This window comes from Rousettus aegyptiacus, unplaced genomic scaffold (assembly GCF_014176215.1).
Source record: "Rousettus aegyptiacus isolate mRouAeg1 unplaced genomic scaffold, mRouAeg1.p scaffold_m13_p_2, whole genome shotgun sequence".
NCBI lineage: Eukaryota > Metazoa > Chordata > Mammalia > Chiroptera > Pteropodidae > Rousettus > Rousettus aegyptiacus.
The window spans coordinates 163,734,836-163,755,029 of NW_023416295.1; the positions used below are offsets into that span (position 1 = coordinate 163,734,836).

General features: G+C 41.3%; 2 protein-coding genes across 5 annotated transcripts in view; both read left to right on the top strand.

Annotated features, from left to right (window-relative positions):
* The first annotated feature begins 7,476 nt into the window (after positions 1-7,476).
* Positions 7,477-20,194, top strand: part of LOC107501156 (thioredoxin reductase 1, cytoplasmic) — a 57,298-nt gene continuing 44,580 nt past the window's right edge. For 2 of the 4 annotated variants that reach the window (XM_036237379.1, XM_016127031.2), the window contains exons 1-2: positions 7,477-7,606; positions 9,137-9,246. The gene's annotated coding sequence lies outside the window, so the exon portion shown is untranslated. Of the gene's footprint in view, positions 7,691-7,742; positions 7,760-9,136; positions 9,247-20,194 lie in introns of those variants that run through there. The other 2 variants (XM_036237380.1, XM_036237381.1) reach the window with 2 other exon arrangements.
* On the top strand, positions 18,068-19,616 carry EID3 (EP300 interacting inhibitor of differentiation 3). The gene has a single exon (XM_016127035.2). The coding sequence runs from the start codon at positions 18,220-18,222 to the stop codon at positions 19,339-19,341; it is 1,122 nt and encodes a 373-aa protein (XP_015982521.1). The 5' UTR covers positions 18,068-18,219; the 3' UTR covers positions 19,342-19,616.

Genomic DNA, 20,194 nt, shown 5'->3' on the forward strand with positions numbered 1-20,194 from the left:
CTGGAAAAGGTGAGCTTTAGCAGAGGTAGAGCAATCCTTAGTCTTGTCTTTGGAGGTGGGAGTGAAGTCCAATCATAAAGGACAGCCCTGAAGGGGAGAGGTAGGGGGTAAAGTAGCTATACCTGATGACCTTGAGCTTTTGGGTGGTGTGCTGGAGCTGGCTCCTACCAACTCAAGAGAGCCATTGTTAAACATTCAGAAATTTGTAAGCAGGTTGATAGCGTGAAATTAGCCAAATGGGAGTATTTATACCCCACCCTACTCCAAACTGGCAAATGCTACCAAGTAGATATCGCCCCACTACCACCTAAAGCTGGTTTACCAGAACACCTTAGATTCTCTTCTTTGCTCTATTAACATTCGAAAGCCTGCCGAAGTGCTCATTGAATTGAAACCTCAAGTGAGTATCTATGATGGGGAAGGCACTGTGCCAGGTACTGGGGATATAAAGACCAGCTCCTCAAGAAGTGGTGGAGAGAGAAGAGTATGAGGGCGTAAATCACAAACTAGCTATCAGACCTTGGGCTCACTCATCTGCGAATGGAGATGGTAATACATATCCCAAAGGGTCATCGAGGCGGTAAATGAGAACATGTAACGCTCCTGACACACAGGTGCGCAATAAGTGACAGTTCTAAGGTTGGCAGACATGTAGGCAGGTGGTTTTAATGGAGCTCAATGTAAGAAATAGAGGGGCATCTAGTTTTACGTTTGGTCAGAGAAGGCTTCACAGAGATCGTGGTCACCCAAGCAGGAATTTTCAGGGTGGATGTTTCCTGGACGAAATCTTTCCTGGCCCTTGTTGGGAGGTTAATGCTTTTTTTTCTCTCTGTCCTTACAGTATGTCATTGTTTACCTCTTTTTTAGCCTGTACCTCACTGTGTACATTTTTGAATTGTAAGACAAACAATAGATCTGGAGGTCGACATACCTGGACTTATATCCCAACTCCAACACACCTGCTCTGTAACTTTTGGCAAGATTCTTTACTTCTTGCAAAATTAGTTTCTAATTTTGTAGTATGGATGTTAACTCTTGGATAATTCTGAGAGTTAACTGAGAATACAGGGAAAAGAGCCAGGTCCCTAACTGCTTCGGGAACCCCAAACCAAACCTAACATATATTTATAGTTTTATTTCCTCTTATGCGTCTGTATTCCATGCAATAACTCAGCACCTTTCCTGGTGCTGCGTCTTTGTACATATTGCTCCCCAGAAAAATTCTGTTCAAGTGGTAAGAGCCAAGGGCTGGGTATCAGTCTCAGCTCTCTCAGTTATCACCTAGGTTGCCATGGCTAAGATAATTATCCTCTTTATCCCTCAGTTTTTGTCAGCCCTAAAATGGGAAAAATAATAGTCTCTCACTCATTGGATTGTTGGGAGGATTAAATTAGTTATGTGCCAGATTTTATGCCCGGCACATAATAAACAGTGAAACAGTCTTAGGCATTACTTCCGCCCCCACCACTACTACCTTCATTATTCCTCAAGATATGGTTCATTTATAGGTATCACTTGCTTTTCGAAGCCTTCACCAATTTTCCCACACCATTATTTGCTTCTCTGTGAAGTATGGGTCGCCATATTTTGAGCACCTACTGTGTTCCAGGCATGCTGCTAGGCATATTACAGATGCTATTTTGTTCAGACCACCCAGTATATTCTTATTTAGTATTCCAGCTACCGTCTGGGATAGATCAAATTCTTAAAGATCAAATTCACCTTTATAGGAGATTGGAGAACTTTCGACAGTTACTATATAAAGGCTTTTTTTTTTTTTTTACCTCTCCTCTTTGGAAAATGATGGAATCCACAAATTAACTAGTAATATCCCATTTTACAGATTGAATTTTTAAAAAATTTATTGATCAATTACCAGGTGTGGACCCTATATTAAATTCTGGAAACACTATAGCGAGCATAAATAATCCTGGTCCCTGGCCACATGTGGCTATTTACATTTAAATTATTTAAATAAAATGAAATGTTCATATCTGTGCTTGCATTAGCCATATTTTAACCGCTCAGTAATCACATGCAGTAAATGGCTATTGGGTTGGACAGTGCTGATATATTAAGCAGAGAGAATACATAGTAACACGGGAGCATTTCGTAAGGGGGGGTGGCCTTTGTAATGGCTTCCTCAAGGAAGGCATATTTGAACTAAGGTTTAATGAATGATTGAGAGTTAGCAAAGCCCTGTAATATGGTCATTAAAGAGACCCAAAAAGGGCGAAGGGCTGGGGCATAGAGAATCAGAAGACATTTGGATGAGAAAGAGATAGAAGGTCCACAGAGAGCCTAGAAAGAGGATGAGGAAGCTGAGCGATTGAGAAACATGATTCTCTAATCAGAGATAGAATCTAGATTTGACTTCAGAGTAGATGTCTATTCAAAGGACTTCGCTTCTGTAACAATCTTTCATGCCTTTCCTCGTTGGAGATTGTACTGGATTATTCCTTCAGCCTCAAAATATGCCTTAATAATTCCCTTCTTGGACAAAACAATAAAACAAAAAGGCTTCCTTGATCCTTCGTCCCTTTTTAGCTCCTTTCCCACTTTTTTGTTTTCATAGCAAAATTTCTTGAAAACATTAGGTATACATAAGACCTCTACATCCTTATTTCTGTTTCTTGTTGAACCTCCTCTATTTAGTCTTTTTCTCCCCATCATTTTTATAAAAATCAGCAATGGCTTCTATGGCTTAGTCCTTACCTTGCCGGATTTCTTGGCAGCATGCAGTAGAGTTGATCTTCCTCCTTTTTGGAGCATTTCTTCATTAGCTTCTGAGACACCACATTCTTTCTCTCTCTCTTTTTTTTTTTGCCTTCCTCCCTTCAGCTCCTTCTCAGGCTCCTTTGCTGGACCCCTCTCCTCCTTTGCATCTTGCCAGGGCTCAGTCCTGGACTGTCTTTATTTCTCTAAATATATTAATTCTCTGGGTAATTTCATCTAGTTCTATGACGTGATAGTTAATTTTGTGTCAAGTTGGTGCCCAGTTGTTTGGACAAACACCCGTCTAGATGTTGTTATGAAGATATTTTCTGATGTGATTAACATTGAAATCAGTAGACTTCGAGTAAGGCAGATTACCCTCCATAATGTGAGTGGGCTTCTTCCAATTATTTGAAGGCCTTAAGAGAAAAGATTGAGGTTTCCTGAAGAGGAAGGAATTATACCTCCAGACTGCCTTCAGACTTAAAACTGACTTAATTCCAGGCTGCTGGCTTATCCTGCAGGTTTTAGACTTGCCAGACTCATAATATTGTGAGCCAGTTTTAAAAAATAAATCTCTATCTATCTATCTATCTATCTATCCATCCATCTATCCTATTGGTTCTGTTTTAATGGATAACCCCGACTAGTATACATGGCATTAAAAATCTTTTGCATTATTTCTAGCTCTGACTTCTCCCTTGAACTCCAGATACCACTGCCTACTCAGCATCTCCATTTGTCCTAAACTATTGTTTTCCATCTCTTCCAATCCCATCTTTCCTTCTCCTACCTGAATGTTCTCCCTTTTCATTAAAGAGTGCCCCCATTTACCCAGTTGCCAATGCCAAAACTCTGCAGTCATAATTAATTCTTCTCTTTCTTTTACATCCATCATTCCACCCATTTGCAAAACTTAGTAGCTTTATTTTCAAATCATATATCTTCTCACTTAACCAATCCAAGCATCCAAGCTTGGACCACCATTGTAACTTCCTAACTGGTCCATGTTCGTCCACTCTAAGTCCTTACTTCCCTGCCCCCCACCCCCTAGTCTGTTCCCCACACAGCAAAGCAACACTCCTAAGATAGAAACTAGATCATTTCCCTATCCTCTCATGAAACTTTGGCTTGTTATCGCATTTAGAAATCCAAAATCTTAACTATGGCCTTGGGGCCCCGGCTACTCCTCTGACCTCACTACCTACCACGTTTTTTCTTGCTCACTGAGCTTTAGACACATTGGTTCTGTTGCAGATCCTGGGACAAGTTAAATAGATTTCTACCCAGCTCAGGGCTTTAGTAATTCTTGTTTCCTCTGCTGAGAAAGATCCCCTGCCCCCTCCCTAATACTCTTATGGCTTGCTCCTTCATTTCACTCTGGTTTCTGCTTAATCACCATAATCTTAGATCTTTCTTGACCTCTGTTAGGGAGAAAAATTTCTCCTTTACTCACGTAGGTTCTTCTAGCTGGTTTAAGAATTCAGTTAAGATGAGACATATTAATGGGAGAAAATAAAGTTTAATTTCATATGTACGGGGCTCCATGAAAAATGAGGCCCAAAGAGAATCAGGCAATTGAGGCTTAAATGCTAACCAGAGCTAAGGAGAATGGGTAGGAGGAGTCTGGGACTTCAAAGGGGAGGAAGGCAATTCACATGGAGATGGAAAAACAAATGTTTGGTAAACAAATGTTTGCTATACCATGCAACGACAGTGGGACATGGCAAGGACACGGAAAGGACTTTGAATGGGCAGGCCTTGCTAAGTTCCCCCAAGCCCACCACATTTTCTTTATATTCTTTGTAGTTATCTCTGGTGACAGCTCTTCTTTCTGGAATAGGCCCTCTACCTAAATTCTTTTAGGCAATTAAGGGGGAGATAAAAAGCTCTTCCCGAGTTTTTTGTTTCTCAAAAATAATCAGTCTAAAATAAATTTTATGCCAAAGAGACATATTTTGGGGTGTCAAAATCCTGCTTCCCATCACCTCCCTACTCTACTTTATTCTTCTTCAGGGTACAAAAAATTCTTCTCCTCATTTTCTTTTGCGAAGGAAAGAAAAGAAATGGGTGCTAACTACGGGGGGTTAGGGCACACGGGATCATAGGAGGCAGTTTGAAAATGGGAAAGCTATAGTGTGTTTGTATGGTGATGGAAATGATCAGGTAGAGAACCAGAAACTGATGATGCCAGAAATGGAAGCTAATTCCAGGAGTGAAGTTATTGAAGATTGAGAAGGCAGCAAAAGATGAGAATCCGTACACAAGTGGAGAAGTTGGGCTTCTTAAAACAGGAGTGAAGGCAAGTAATATGGCAGCTTGGTGGTTGAGAGGGAAATAGGAGGAAGTTCTTTCTTAAAGTAGAAAGTAGGTCCCGAGCCAATGGCAAGGTGTAGGTGTATTAGAGATTTGAGAAAAGAGGAATAAGTGTGAAGTATTCACTTTGGAAACTGGTAAAACAGAAATACCAGAGATGTAAAGCCTTGCTGGGCAGCTTTGGGGGCACATTAAGGTTTGTGGTCTTGACTTTAAAGTGAAATCACTCTTTCAATTCCTGTTTTTCTCCAGTAGTGTTTTGCTACTTAGGTAGGGGGCAGACTTTGTGGATAGCTAGGTTTGATAAAGGTGGACCTTGCTAGGTCAGTACAATTGAGGAGTTTGGACTGAATCTGGAGGGTCCTAGAGAGCTACTAAAGGTTTGAATGGAAAAATTCGAGTGTCAGAAAGGTTTCTAGTTCAGTGTGGTGTATACATGTGTGAGAAAGGTTTATTTATAGGAGGAACAGTACAATGCAGTAGGATCCTTGATCAGACACCTATATAAATCTGTTTATAATGTGCTTAGATGTTAGCTCAGGAACACAGAGGGTGTTTTCAAGCATTTTCTGAGTACTTACTATATATAGCAGATTCTGGGAAGACAAGATAAATAAGGGTTTTGCCTTCCCAAAGCTCTCTTGGATTTAGATGATTTGTAATTATTTTTAGATATTTTCGGGGGGACAGAGGAAGGGAGGAATGATAAACACTTCCCAGAGAAAGTGACATTTCAGATGAGGTTTGAAAGTAGTCTTTAGGGAAAACAATTTCGGGCAGAGGGAATAACATGAGCTCAGCCAAGAGGTATAAGATATATGGCTAGAACAGATGCTGCATGATGGGAAGTGCTGGGAGATGGGGCACTTTTTCCATTAACCAACATCTAAGTAGAACTAAGGAGTTCTCTTACTTTGTGACAAGGGTAAGGCATCTGGGCCCTTAACAGCAGCAAGAAGGGTTTAAAAGAAAAGCAAAGGTTTTTAAAAATGGTGATTTTTTTTACTTAAAAAAAAAAAATAACTATGTGGAGCTACTCTAGGAATTTGTGCTACAATTTGCTCATTTAAGAATAGTGTGAAGTTAAATGCCTTATCTAACCTTTTCCTCTTTTGCTGTTATCAAATATTCACTATAGTAACTGACCTGTCTGTCATACAAGGCACTTCAAAACAAGTCCTTATCACTTGCTTTTAGTACATTATTTCAAGTTAAATTTATTTTAAAGTCTCTCACCTAAGACATACTTTCGAAATCAGCTATAGTTCTATATATTTTTTTTAAGAATGAGGAGTTTATGACCTTGGCTCGTGGGCTGTTATTGTACAGATGAAATGAGCTAAGGCCTATCAAATGGTTAATACAGAGTTTGTTTTCTCCATTGGTTCCAGCTTTCTTTCTGTCACATTTTACATTCTTTGCTCTTTAAATCACATTGTCTCCTGAATAGCAAAGTTGGGGACCCAATGCCCTCAGGTGATGGAACTGTGCTAGCCCTGTCGTGTGTTCTAGGGACCCCAGAAGGAGTAAACTAGTGGTGGTTTATCATACAGGGACAGTGTCAGTTTAGTGGGTGAGAGGCTTGGAAGAGACTCAAAGATTCAGATTAAGAAACCAGCAACCCTTTCACCCAAGTGCGCTTTAGTTGGGCAGTATCCAGACAAAGAAGTGGGGAAGATATACGTTTCTTTATTTCTTTATTTAATTTGTTTAGCAAATAGTCATAGCTACCTACTCGTGCAAGGTGCTGAGTAGGAATATGAGTAAGAGCAAGGAAGTCTGAGAGTATGGCTCACTAGGGCAGCTGCGAGTGGCCGGCCATCGCAGGACTTAAAGATGTGCTCAGTTTTCTTGAAAACATGACAAACCCAAACCTGAGTGTGATGAGGAAGAACTATAAGGGGAAGTTATGTGTTAGTGAGAATTTGTCACTTCTTTTCAGAATTACTCAGGGTGGACTAGAAGTTTCTTTTAAAAGCCTGATAACTTACTTTCGGGAATTGCCAGGCTGACTAATCTATTACCTGAGGGCATTGGGTCCCCAACTTTGCTATTGCCCAGAGAGTTAAAACTCAGAGGCCCAGGTTGCTCCCCATACCGATGACATCACAATGTCTGGGAGTGGGAGTGGGGCGTAAGCATTTTTAAAGATCATCCCGTGATTGCAGTGCACAGATAAGTTCTAGAGTCACTGCTTTAGGGCATAGTCCGGTTTTGTTCATTTAAAAACACACTCTTGTTTTGGTTCCAAACATTCCTTAATTTTTTTTTTCTTTCTCCTGTCTTGAGGGAGGAGGGTGGCGCTATAAGCAGGAAGAGGATATGGTATCACCCAATTAGGGGCTCCTGGTTTGCTAAACCTTTAGCGTAGGTTGCCAGGGCTGCACGAGGAGTGGATTTTTGCTTTGTCATTCTGACTCTAGCTGTTGGCCCGCCCACTCAGGGAAGGGCGTGGCTTCTTGGAATCGCTAGGAACCTGCAAACCGGTTCCCCTGTTTGCTTCTGTCCTGCATTGCATCGGAGCGGAAGGTGGTGGGACGTCTGAAGAGCCTGATGTCCTAGAGCTCGTGTTCATGTAAGCTTCGGGTTAGCTGACAGCGGACAAAGCTCCGGGTGTTCAGGCTGTCGGCATGCTGGGAACTTAAGCATTCGCCTGCCGGTGCGTGAGCAATGCAGGAGAAGGGAGATGTTTTAAGGCGGGTCTGAGTAGGGGTGAGGTTTTTCTAAGGTAAGCGAGCTTCTTGGGAGGCGTTCATTTTTTCACACGGGTCAGTGAAATCTTGGCCTGTGGAAAGCGACACTGGCTCCCTTGTTGCCTTCCTCTAGTTCTTTGTAGAAACAGTTTGCGGAATATCTGAGAAAATGGGGTTTGCATCATTTATTAGTGCATAAAGTCTTGAACTGTAGATAATGTGATGGATTGACAGGCCGTCGACAGCCTTAAGAGAGTAAAACAATTTGAGGTTGCCTTTCAAGGAATTTTACACCATTGAATCCTCAGAAATCCTGAGCCGTTGGCAAGTCATAATGTATTTCCATGTCTGTAAGTGGGGAAACCAAGGCTCAGGATCATATGACTTGCCCCAGGCAATTAAACAGGACAGCTAAGAGTGGAACCAATGCTATATATCTCACTATATCAGGCAGTACCTGGGTAGCGGATGATAATAGCCTACACCACACTGCCTGGGTGTGAATCCTGGCTCTGCTGTTGACTGACTAGCTGCTTGAAGTTGGGCAGGTTAGCTTTTTTTGTGCCTCACTTTCCCTATCTGTGAAATGGACCTGCTAGGCCCTACTTCAAAAAGTAGTTGTGAAAATTTAAGTGTTCACATATACAAAACACTACAGAAGTGTTAGCTACTATTGTTATTACTATTATTACCAGACAATTATACTTTTGAGTGTTGGGTTGGCTTTTGTCTCCTGAATGGGCCTGACGTAAGTGTAACTGTAGTCTATTTTTAATGCTCTCACTGACTCATTCTGAATTCACCCGGCTGTAAGTTGGACCATTAGCTCCTATGACATGTCATATAGGGTGTTGCTGTGTATTGTTTCAAGGTTCCTAAATAAATCAACTTAAGTGGGCAGTGTTTATCTTGCCCCAGGGGTTCAAATTTCAAAAAAAACATTGGAAGCTAGATTTTGGCATTCTGTGTGGATGCAGACTTAAAAGGAGGATTAAGTTGGGTGGTGCTTTATAAAAGCTGAGATAAATGGGCCTTAAGTCTCCCTTTTGAGGCTTTCCTGAATTCCAGATTTACTGGGAAAGTACTGAGAAAGTAGGTCGTTTAAGTTTAGAGTGACTTGGTGATGATTTGAGTCTGAGTCTGACCGGAACTCTGGCCTTAGGAGCCAGCCTCGAGGCCATGTTTCCAGCTTCTGTGCCCTTCTACCGGGTCCAGGATCCGAGGCTGGTCGCGCGCGCGGGCCTAGGTCACTGCCTGGGCTGAGGCAGGTGGCGCTGTCCCGCCGGAGGGCGGGCGGACTGCGGGTGGCCTGCGGGCGCGCGGTTGGCGCCGCGCAAGCCCCGCCTCCGCCGCGCACTTCCCGCCGCGGCCGGGAAGCCTGACCCGCTCCCTTCTCTGCTTCTGTGCCACAGAGGACGGGCGGGGCCTCGAGGGAGCACTGTCCGAACTGACCTCGGAAACCGGCGTGCCCGTTGTGTTTGTGAAAAGGAGGAAGATAGGCGGCTATGGTCCAACCCTGAAGGTAGGTAGGAGACTGTAATGTGTGTTTCGCCCGCGTGTGCGGGCAGCGAGCCCCTGGAGCCCTTCGGGGTCGCAGCCGTCCTTTCAGAGCCAGGTGGATGCGAAGGAACCTCCACATGGAGCCCATCCTGGTAAAATGACAAAGAAGCACGCTGGGGCTAGCTCACGTGCTAACAGCGGTCGATGAGACGTGGGGTAAACTTCAGAACTGAGGAAGGGCATACGTAACTACTCTCATCTTTTAAAATACGTTTGTAAAAGATCTACTCTTGTCCCTGTTTCAGAGTAAATCTAAATCATTTAATCATTTTTAGCAGTAGTGCAAACTGCTGTAAGTGAGCTGTTTAGGGAAGTACTCAGAAAAGGGGATCAGGAAATGCTTACTTTCGTCGTCCCTGTCATAGTCTTTAATTTTCTGGGAGGGAAACCCAGAAACCCTTGGCTCAGGGAAGAGCAACCAGGAACCTCCTCTGAGTGAGGTTCTCTTCAGGTGTCTTTTTTCTAGCTCAGATTTAATAATTGGATGTAGGGAAAAGGGAGAAAGAAATCTTTCCTTTGCCTGGTGGCGGGTGTGGTGGCACTGCTACCTTGGGACAGTCCACTGAGGGAGGGGTCATGGCCTACCATACTGGCAAAATGCTTGGAGGCTAGGTGCATGTTTAAAGGGATATGCAACATGGGTAATGCTCTATACCAGGTGTGGTTGGTTACCAGGTTAAAAAGCCTCATAACGCTTATCACCTTGATATATCTGCTCTAATTTTTGCTGATTATCTTTTTGTCTTTGTATCTGTATAATTTTTAAGAAATGGAACATGCTTAAACATTGCCTTCTGATAAAGTAAACCTGAGGCTTCAGTTCAGTGTAAAATCTGTTTAGCTGTGTGTGCCCCTAGGAAAGATGTTAACAGTTAATTTGCATTTTATTTATTACCTTTTCTAAAAGAATTTGTGGTTTTGAAAAATGGGTATATGAAATGGAGATAGATTTCAAAGACAAATAGCAACTTAATGGAAAATAATTGAAGAGAGAAAAAGGCCTTTGGCTTGATTTAGACTATATTGTGTTACCGAGACCTTTAGTTTGCAAGGTCTATTAATTTTCCTTCCTGTATGATTGTTCCGTTTGCTCCACCTGTGACATAAATTTGCACTTAAAAAGTTATGTAGGCATTTAATCTTTGTATAAATTCAACAGGTGATCCTGGTCTTAGCATCAGTGGGAATAAAAGGAATCTGGTTTTATAAGCTTTTGGACACATTTTATTGATTCGATCTGATGTTTTCCATTCCATGTGATCATAGCTAATTTCAGACATTTAGGGAGGTGCAGTGCCATGGGTGAAAGAAAGCACGCCACTGATTCATAATTAAATCAGTTAGTACAGCTCTTTTAAGTAAACTTACCAGTCTACTTTATATCATTTGATTTATTTTTGTTTTTTTAAAGAGTATTAAAAAATGGAAGAAGAGACACAAAGTTAAGGACTGCTAGTTTGAAACGTTGCCCACATTTGGGGCTAAATGGTGGGTTCTGAAATGCTTTAGGGAACATTTGGTTTGAGTGGAGAAAGGCATTTAGTGGAGAATTGAGTGCTTATAGGATTAGTGTTATAATCCTAAAGTCAACACCTTAAAACATAAGGTTAAGATTTCATACTTTAATTGCAACATAAAATATGGAGAGAGAGCTTTTTAAAATGTCTGCTTCTACCTTTCTCTTCTAAATGTTGCTTCTTCCATTGTCTCCTTCCCGGTAAATAACAGCAGCAATAGCAGAACTTCCCTGGCTTTTAGTGTACTTACTGTAGAAGACCAGGGAGTGAGAAGCCTTCCGGAGAGAACCGATGAGCTTAAATGACTGCCTATAGGAAAGTTGTAAAAACCTAGTCTAGGGACGACCTGCCCAGAATTCTCTGGAATGCTTGTTGAATACGTGTGCCTAGGCTTTACCTGCGTTCTTGTTAAGTAAACCTCTAGAAGGAGCTAGGATTTGCCTTTATATATATTTTTAAATAAGCCCCCTCAGGTATTTGTGATAAATATCAAGTTTGAGACTTAATTTAACCTATAAGGTAGTTTTGGTCAAGATCAATTGCTGAATAATTAGTAGTGGAGAAAACAAAAGACTATTCTTTAATATCCAAAATAGAATAGTTAGGAAACCGCAAACGGTAACTCAATAGGAAAGTTACACTTCATACCTGAATAGGAAAATAGGGACATGTGCTAACTGTGGCTAGAACTTGTATGTCCATGTGTAAAATTTGAACGAGGAAGCCACTAAATTCTGAGAACTATGAATAAAGTTCTTTTTGCTCAAAGAGTTCTGGCTTTCAAGAACATTTTAGTTCTTAAAGGCAAGATTGCAAGTATTTTTACAGGGAAACTTCTTTGTATGTAAATCAGTGCCTGCAGAGTTTTGAAACCACTTGTGTAAAATACCTGTTGGTGGTATCTCTGAGAGGAAAAGCAAAGTGAGCAAAAAAGTGCTTATTGGAATACTAAGTGCTGGACATAGTTAAGACTTTTAGTAGTTTGAGATAATAGTATTGGGAAATGAGACTAAAACTGGCAATACGGGACTTAATTTCTTTAAGGCAATAATATTCACTTCCCAGGATCAGACTGTGTCCCACGTATGTACCTACTGCCCCCATTTTGCCCAGCCTATTTCAAGTACTCGTTTCCTCTTGCCTAGGCCATTCCGGCAGTCTCTAACTGGCCTTTCAGTTTAGATCTTCCTTCCCTTGTAGTCTGTCTGCTGTCAGAGCATTTTCCTAATTGCTTCTTTGCTATCCCCAGATCTGCATCCATGGCAATGTGTACATTGCTTAGTTTGGTATCCTATGTCTTCAAAGATCTGGGCCCCACCTACTTTTCTGGTTGTCTGCTCCCTTACCTATAGGAAGCTTCTGGGGAATACTGTTCACAGCTATAGTCTCTAAAGTTTTCCTTCTTTGTTTTGTTCTTTATTTCAATTCCCGACTTCTCTTTCTGCTCAAACCCACTTTTCCAACTTCCTGTTTTAGAGCAGTGGTCCCCAACCTTTTTGGCACCAGGGACAGGATAACTGATGCTCCCGTGAGAAACTAATGCCTGATGATCTGAGGTGGAGCTGAGGCGGTCATGCTAGCACTGCAACTCCTGTGCGGCCTGGGTCCTAACAGGCCAGGGGTTTGGGGACCCCTGTTTTAGAGTTCAAGGCCAGATTTTTCTATTCTTTCTCTTCTCTGTGCTTCCACAGCACTCACGTAAATCATATCTGGAAAAGAAGTAATCCTGCCAATGAATTTTTTTTGGTTTACATATCAAAAGTGGAGAATTAGTCTTATTCTTCATGCCTGTGATCCCAGGTCTGTATTAGAGTTCAGTAAATATTTAAGACATGCCTATTAGTGATTGCAGCTACCATTTATTGACTATCTAGTGACTGACTGTCTGTTGACTGCTAGACTCTAAATGCTGGGAAACTAGTCGATCAAATCCTCACAATAGTCCTGTGAAGGAGGTGGTATTATTCAGTTTGACAGATGAGAAAATAGAGGCCCTGAGAATTTCAGGAGGGTGCCCAGGTTACGTAGCTAGTTAAGTGGCAGAGCCAGGAATGGAACCCAGGCTCTGTGTATAAAGTTCACTCTGGTGTACTCACACTTCTGGCACTTGGCTTTGTGTTACTGCTGTTAGGATACATGCCTGATCTCCTTGGTGTGACGTTGTGCTCATGATTCAAGGCTGAGCTCATGCAAATCTCGGTATTCCTAGCGTAGCTCTAGCAAATTAGAATTCATTCATTAGATGCTTGGTGCATTCCTCTGTGCCTACTAAATTGTATGTTCTTTTGGGATGAAAATGATTTATTTTTATATCTTTTTTAACAGCTAGTATGCATTCAGTTAATATTTGTTGAATGGATGATAGTAGGGCTAGAGGAGGAGGCTCACTTAAGTGGGATGTTTAGCTACAAGGTGTCTGATTTTTTGAAGGTGGACTGTGTCAGAGACCGAGCCCTAAATTGTTCAGAAGAGAGTCCAGGCAGCGTATAAAGCATTTCAGAGTTTTAAAGAGCTGTGTGGTAGCAGTGTCGTCCACCTCGGGCTTTCTATGTAGATGTGCCCATGTCAGTTGAGAAGAAAGTCACAGTATGTCTGTTTAGCGACTATTTATTGAGCACCTGTGTCCCTGACATTGAGCTAGGCACGCTTTTTGTTATCTCTAACACAAGTGTATAGGGCAGTGTATGTACTTTAAAATATTTTTCAACAAATATTCGTATATGATTTTTTTTACAAAGACGCACAGCCACTCTATATGGCAGAGAAGACATCCAGTAGACTCATTTTACAAATGAGGAAACTCCAACTCTGAAGGAAATAAGAGGAAACTAATAAAGCACAATTTTTGATTTGCACCCAGACCTCCAGATCTGAGTTCTTTCCAGGCTACCTCTAAAGGGGACGTAACCAGTGCTTTCCTACACCTCGTCTGTCAAAACAACTCTCTGGGTCATTGCTGACTTCTGAGATGTCCCAAGACAAGTGATAATAGCTCTTACAACCTGAAAGGTTCCAGTTCCATCTCACACCCTTGTTTACCTTAGTTCTTGAGGCTTGGCAAAGTCAGTCAGCACTGGGCTCTCCCAAGTGTCAGTTAAGAGTGTGACCTTTCTTTTTTTCTCTCTGTTTTTCTTTTCTCTTTTCTTTTCTTTTTTCTTTTCTTTTCTTTTCTTTCTTTTCTTTTTTTTCTTTCTGTCTTTCTTTTTCTTTTCTTTCTTTTTTCTTTTCTTTTTCTTTCTTTTTCTTTCTCTCCCCTCCCCCTTTTTCTTTCTTTCTTTTTCTATTTTTATGGTAACATTGGTTAACAAAATCCAGTAAGTTTCAGCTGTACACTTTAATAGCAAGGCATATATATATGTTTACATTGTGTGTTAAGCGTGTCACTTTTGACCACAGAGCAAGAGTAGAGCTATTATATACTCTGAAATATTTCATCAAATGGCTGCAAGTTATTTTGTGGGACTTGACTGTCATTTTATCTTTTATTTCATGAACAATAAAGCAATCTTATTTGAATAGAATAGTTATTCAGAGTCTCTTTTGGATACTGGGTTTTTTAAAGAATCTGAAGTCCAAGTAGCCATTCATGAGAAAAATATACATAAATAGTTTTGCTTGGTCTCGGACTCTTTGTAGACCTTGCTTCAGAATACCTAGTAGAGAGGTTTACCCTTCTGAGTATATAGTCACTGCCATTAGTTGAAGCCTTAGGTTTTAAAATTGTATTATATGGCATTTTTCTTTTTACTGATATTTGTTATAGTGGGATATATTCCTGTATTCCTTTTTAGGGATTTAACCTTTAAAATGTTTTTCTGTTCCTAAAACAACATCCAGGAGGGAAGCTACTGGTTTGTATATGTTTATTAAACATTTGCTATTTTGGGGATAATTTAAGACTTATGAAGTATCTACCCCACAGTTGAAGAAACTATTGTCAAATCCGTCACATAATTCTAATTCAACACTTACAGTAACTTTATGATGTAAGTAGTAGTATTCTCATCTTACCAATGAGGAAACTGGAGGCTAGGAGGTTTAGCAACGTGCCTAAGGTAACACCAATATTAAGCTAATTGGTCGAGATTGGAACCCAGGTTTGCCTCCTTCTACTGGCCATGTCTTTTAGAAACTCATTTGAAAAACACAGATATCTGTCTTAATCATAGCAAAGTTTACCTTTAATACTGTGAAAAACCAGAGTGAAAATATACACACATACACATAATCTTACAGGAAGTTAAGATGAAAAAGAAAATACACCTAATGTCCTGCTGTTCTGACAAATCGGAGCAGGACTTTTACTGCGTCTCACGGCTCAGCATTAAATCGATACCGTGGCAGGACGAGGGGAGAAAATACTGCTGCAAAAGGAGGCACGGAGCAGTTGGGGAGGTAGCCGACCCCAGGATAAGTCCGCTTAGAGTGTGGGGCTCAAACCCGGCTTGTTCCTGGCTTCGGCTCAGGAGTCTCTTGAACATCTATTTGTTGATTAATCCTGAAATAAAAATCCCACTGGAAAAGAGTGGACCTAGGCGAGTTCTCTCTTTATTTGGCTGGAGAGAGACCTCTAATCTGTGACATCCATCCCATTATGTTTGGGTTGAATGCTGGAGGTTGTAGCAAAGAGTTTAAGAATGCTTGAGATGAATGATTCTGAACTCTGAGCAAAGGGACTGAAAAATAATACTGGAGGGAAAACTGGAGAAAAGAAGAAAGGAAATGAAGGGGCCGGATGTCAGCCCCCGGCAGCAACTCCTGAAAGAGGACCAAGGAAGGAGAGGAGCTAAATTATCTTGAAGGCCAAGCTGTGTGTGTCTTTTGTTGCCTGAACTAGTCTTAACTGAATGAAGGTAGACTTAGGTAATCTCTTTGAAATAATAGCATACTCTTGCTTTCTATTGCAAGTCATAGAGAAGTTTATCAGTGTAACTGAAATTGTGAATTGCTGTTGCTTCTTTTTAAGCTGCATTTATATAATTATTACTAGTAATTCGACCTTAGGATAGAAAGTTACTGTTTAGTGACTTAAGGATTCACAGTGTAGAAATCCCATTCTTTAAATGATTAGGGAAAAATCATTAGGTGAGATTTTTATTTTGAGGTGACATCTGAACCTTATGCTCTAAAGGCAGATTTAAGAAGGCAGAATATTCATGTACGGCTGTCTGAGGATAGTCTGAGTTACACGTTACTGTGGTTCTAAGGGTCAAGGATCTAGCCTAGAACGAACACAGCACTGGAAATCATGTGATGTGACGCATGTCCTGATGTGTTCTGTTGCTTCAGGCAAGTTGTGTGGGCTGTTATCTCCTGAGAAATTCTTGTAAATAGTATTAGTAATCCTTCCTGAGTAGGTTAGGAGAATTAATTTCTCTCTAAAGCATTTTGAAATTCTTAGATGAAAGGCTCCTTATGGAGCAAATTGGTATCAGCCTGTGTTCCCTTCTGAGCCAGGAGAAAACAGGCACCTTCAGGGCGGGATGGTCGGCTTATCCTTCGGAGTTCTTTTATAAAGAGCTTTTATTGAATTTGAAGTGAATATCAGAAGCTACTAAGAAAGGGTTAACTATAAAAGCAAACTCTTTTGAATTTGGGACTTGGGATTAACTGTGTTTTCATCTAAAATTTAAAACAGGTATGAATATTAGATTGTAATTGGCCAGACCTGGGTGTGTGTGTGTTGGGGGGGGGCCCTGATATGCCCCTTTGTTGACACTGAGTCCTGACTTTTTCTAATGTGTTCAATTATACATTCCAGTGTGTGTACTCAAATGCATCCATGTGAAAACAGCTTTGCTTTAAAGATTTAAAACCAAGATTTTTGCTTTAGAGAAGCTAACAGTCTAATATGGCAGGATAATATATGTGGGCAAATAACTGTAATGTGTGGTGTTTTTAAAAAATGCACGTTTCTTCCTGAATTACCCCTACTTAAATAATGGCGGACAATAGTAATATAAATGTTTTGGAGTAACTGAATAGGTTTTCCTGTTCATGTATTTGCAAGAAACTTTGTTAATGTCAAAGAAAAGTGAATCAGACTAGATGCATAGGAAGGAAGGTAGGGCTAATTTACTTAATGATGCCTTGAAACCACAGTTGTTGACAGGTGAAGTACGGTGTGTTCTCTCCTATTTCCTTTCCACTTTTCCCCATTCCTTTTGCCCCGCCCCTCTGGACTTTAAAAGGAGGCACAAAGAAGTTTGGGGAGTTAGCTGACAGCAGGGTAAGCCACCTGTTAGAGTGTGGGACTCAAACCCGGTTTGTTCCTATCTACCTGTTGCAGTGGTTAAAAGCTTTTGGTTGTGTGGGTTGAGAATGCATATTCTCTTTAAAAACTGTATTCCTTTCCAGTGATACCTACACTTTGCTGCTTATGTCACTGTTGAACTGAGCCTTCTCTCCAACTGTACAAGAATTCCCATGGACTAGTGGGTGAATTTTGCAATTTAGTCACCTGATTTACAGCATACACTTTCCATAGCCTTGTAAGAGATTATGTTTAAAATCTTAATAGCCTTTGCTCACCTTTTAGGGTTCATATTTATTATCTGTTCAGTTTATGTCCTTTAGCCTTTGGCAAGCTTACAAATAAACAGCTCTTTTGTAGAGACCGTACCCACTTTATTCTTTCACCCTTGGTTGGGTGGAGAACCAAAGTTCGCCTGAGTAATACGTCCCCCCAACTTTTGAGTTTGCTCTAGCACTGACACTCAGATGAGTGGCTGCCCCCTCCCTCATTTCAGTAGGTTGGAAGGGATTGGATTTTTGAAGGCCTGAGAAGGTAATTGAAGTAATTTACATTTGTAAAATGAAGAATTGAGTTCCAAACAACTACCTAGCAAATGAACTCTTATTGTTCACTGCCTATTTGTAATAGAAGTTGTGTTTGTCAAGATCCTTGGCCCTACTGGCAGTTTATAATCTAGCCAGATCTAGTCCCTCCCCCTTCAAAAAAAAAGGCCCCATCTTTTCGTCATAGTAAGAAAGAAAAATGAAGGTCGACCTAACTGCAGTATGTGACAGCAAATGTTTTTAAAGTGCAGGACCTTTAGTTCACAATTTTGTCATAGATGGTGCACATGTTTCATTGAAAGCTAGGCGATACTGTCAGTAAATGCTAAAACAACAGCCTCACTTAAACGGGCACTGTCTCAGTGTGGGGCTGGGGCCCATTATTGCGTGCGTTTTGTGTGCCGCGGCTCGCGAACGCGAGGGGCGGGACCACCGCGAGGCGGAGCGAGCTGGGGGCGGGGCCGCGGGGCGTGCTGGGGGCGGGGCCTCCGCGCCCTGCTGCCAGTGCGCATGGGCGGACGTCTTCCTCCGCCCCGACTGACCCCTTCAGTTTCCGCCGTTGTCCGAATCGTTGCGAAAGCCGTTAGCCGAACGATACCTGAGCTCCTCCAGTAACCGACATGTCCGATGAAAAAGATTCTCTGAGGGGGGGCGTGGGGAAAGGAGAAGAGCCGACGGTTGCCATCACCAGTCGTGCATACTCCGCGAAGCAGGCGGAGGAGGCGGGACCGATGAAGGTGGAAGCGGCGGAGGGGGCCGAAGGCTGCGCCGACTGCTGCTCTGATGACCTCCACTGTGGGGACGCCGATTTCGATCTGAGTCTCCTAGGGCTGGAGGCGGACGAGGAGAAGTGCCGGAGCATCCGCAGGCAGTACCGGCAGCTCATCAGTAACGTCCAGCAGAACCGTGAAGACATAGTGAACACAGCAAGCGACTCGTTAAGCGAGGCTCTTGAAGAAGCCAATGTCCTGTTCGACGAAGTGAGCCGAACAAGAGAAGCAGCCCTCGATGCCCAGTTTCTTGTTTTGGCTTCTGATTTGGGTAAAGAAAAAGCTAAGCAGCTAAACTGTGATATGAGCTATTTTAATCAGGTAGCATTTTGTGACTTTCTATGTATATTTGTTGGTCTAAACTGGATGGAAGGTGATGAACATAATGAGTTGAGTGCTTTTGATGATAATATAGCCCTTTCCTTCTGGGGGACAGTACAGAAGGAAGCAACATCCTGGATATTGCAAGCCGAGACATTCCACTTTGTTTTTGGTTCATTCAAGTCAGAGTCTTCTGCACGAAAGCCCCGACGTGGCCAGAAAAAAGCAAACAAAATGGAAGAAAATCGAGATATGCCTCTAAAGCTGAGGAAGTTGGACCTGAATAGTAATCAAGAAGCGACAGAAAAAGAAGTAGAAAGAATCTTGGGATTGTTGCAAACGTACTTTCTAAAGTATCCTGATACTCCCGTCTCCTATTTTGAGTTTGTAATTGATCCAAATTCTTTTTCTCGTACTGTGGAGAATATATTTTATGTTTCTTTCATTATAAGGGATGGTTTTGCAAGAATAAGGCTTGACCAAGACAGGCTGCCAATATTAGAGCCAATTAATATTAACCAAATGGGTGAGGGAAATGATCCCAGTTCCTATGGCAGGAGACAAGGAGTTATATCTTTGAGTTTACAGGACTGGAGAAATATTGTGGCGACTTTTGAAATCTCAGAGGCTATGATCACAAACTCATACTAAACATTTTCTTAGTATAGGATGCATTTTGTGGCTTTTCTAAAGTATCTCAATGGAGAGTAAAATCCAAACAGAAGCACATACTGTATTTCTTACGAACTGAAAAAGTATTTTCAGGAACATCAGAAAATGTTTTACTGTGCAATGTCATTTTCTTGGTAGTTGACAAGTTTGTAATGATATACTGTTATTAAAAACTATGGTATATTCATGGGGAAATTTTTTCGAATGTCCTTTAAGATACTTTATTAATAAAAATCAGTTATGATGCTCTGTGATACTGTGTTCCTGTGTTACAGGGAACCAAGGGAATTCCATATGGGGCTCCTAACCAGGTTGGGGAAAGAGTAGATGAAAAAAATGGTAAAGAAAGGCTATCCCTAGGGCAATGAATATGCAGCATTAATACTATAAAAGAATTTGGATGCTTTTCTTCATTGTGAAGAGGACTCAGATGAATGAGTGGATATTCATATTCTGAGTTTCTCCTTAGACTCAACAAAAGTAGAGTTTCTCTACTATGTTAGTCAGGCATCACAAACTATTTCATTTGAATGTTAAACTGGGCAAAAAATTGAATTACCTTGTCAGTATCCTCAGAGGCAGAAGATATTTTTGCCAGATTATTTCAAACACAAAATCAAAAGCCAGTTATAGTTTTTAGTTGGTTAATTCTCTTGTTTCTCATGGTAATTTCTGCCAGTACAGGGTATCTTTCAGAATCAGTGATGTTTCATTATGTAACAACCTTGAGTATTTGTTTCCAGTTCCATTCTGCATTTCTTAATAGGTTTTGAAATGCCTGCAAACTGTCCCTGTTTAAACTGAAATGTAAGATTAATTTATTCAAAAGTCC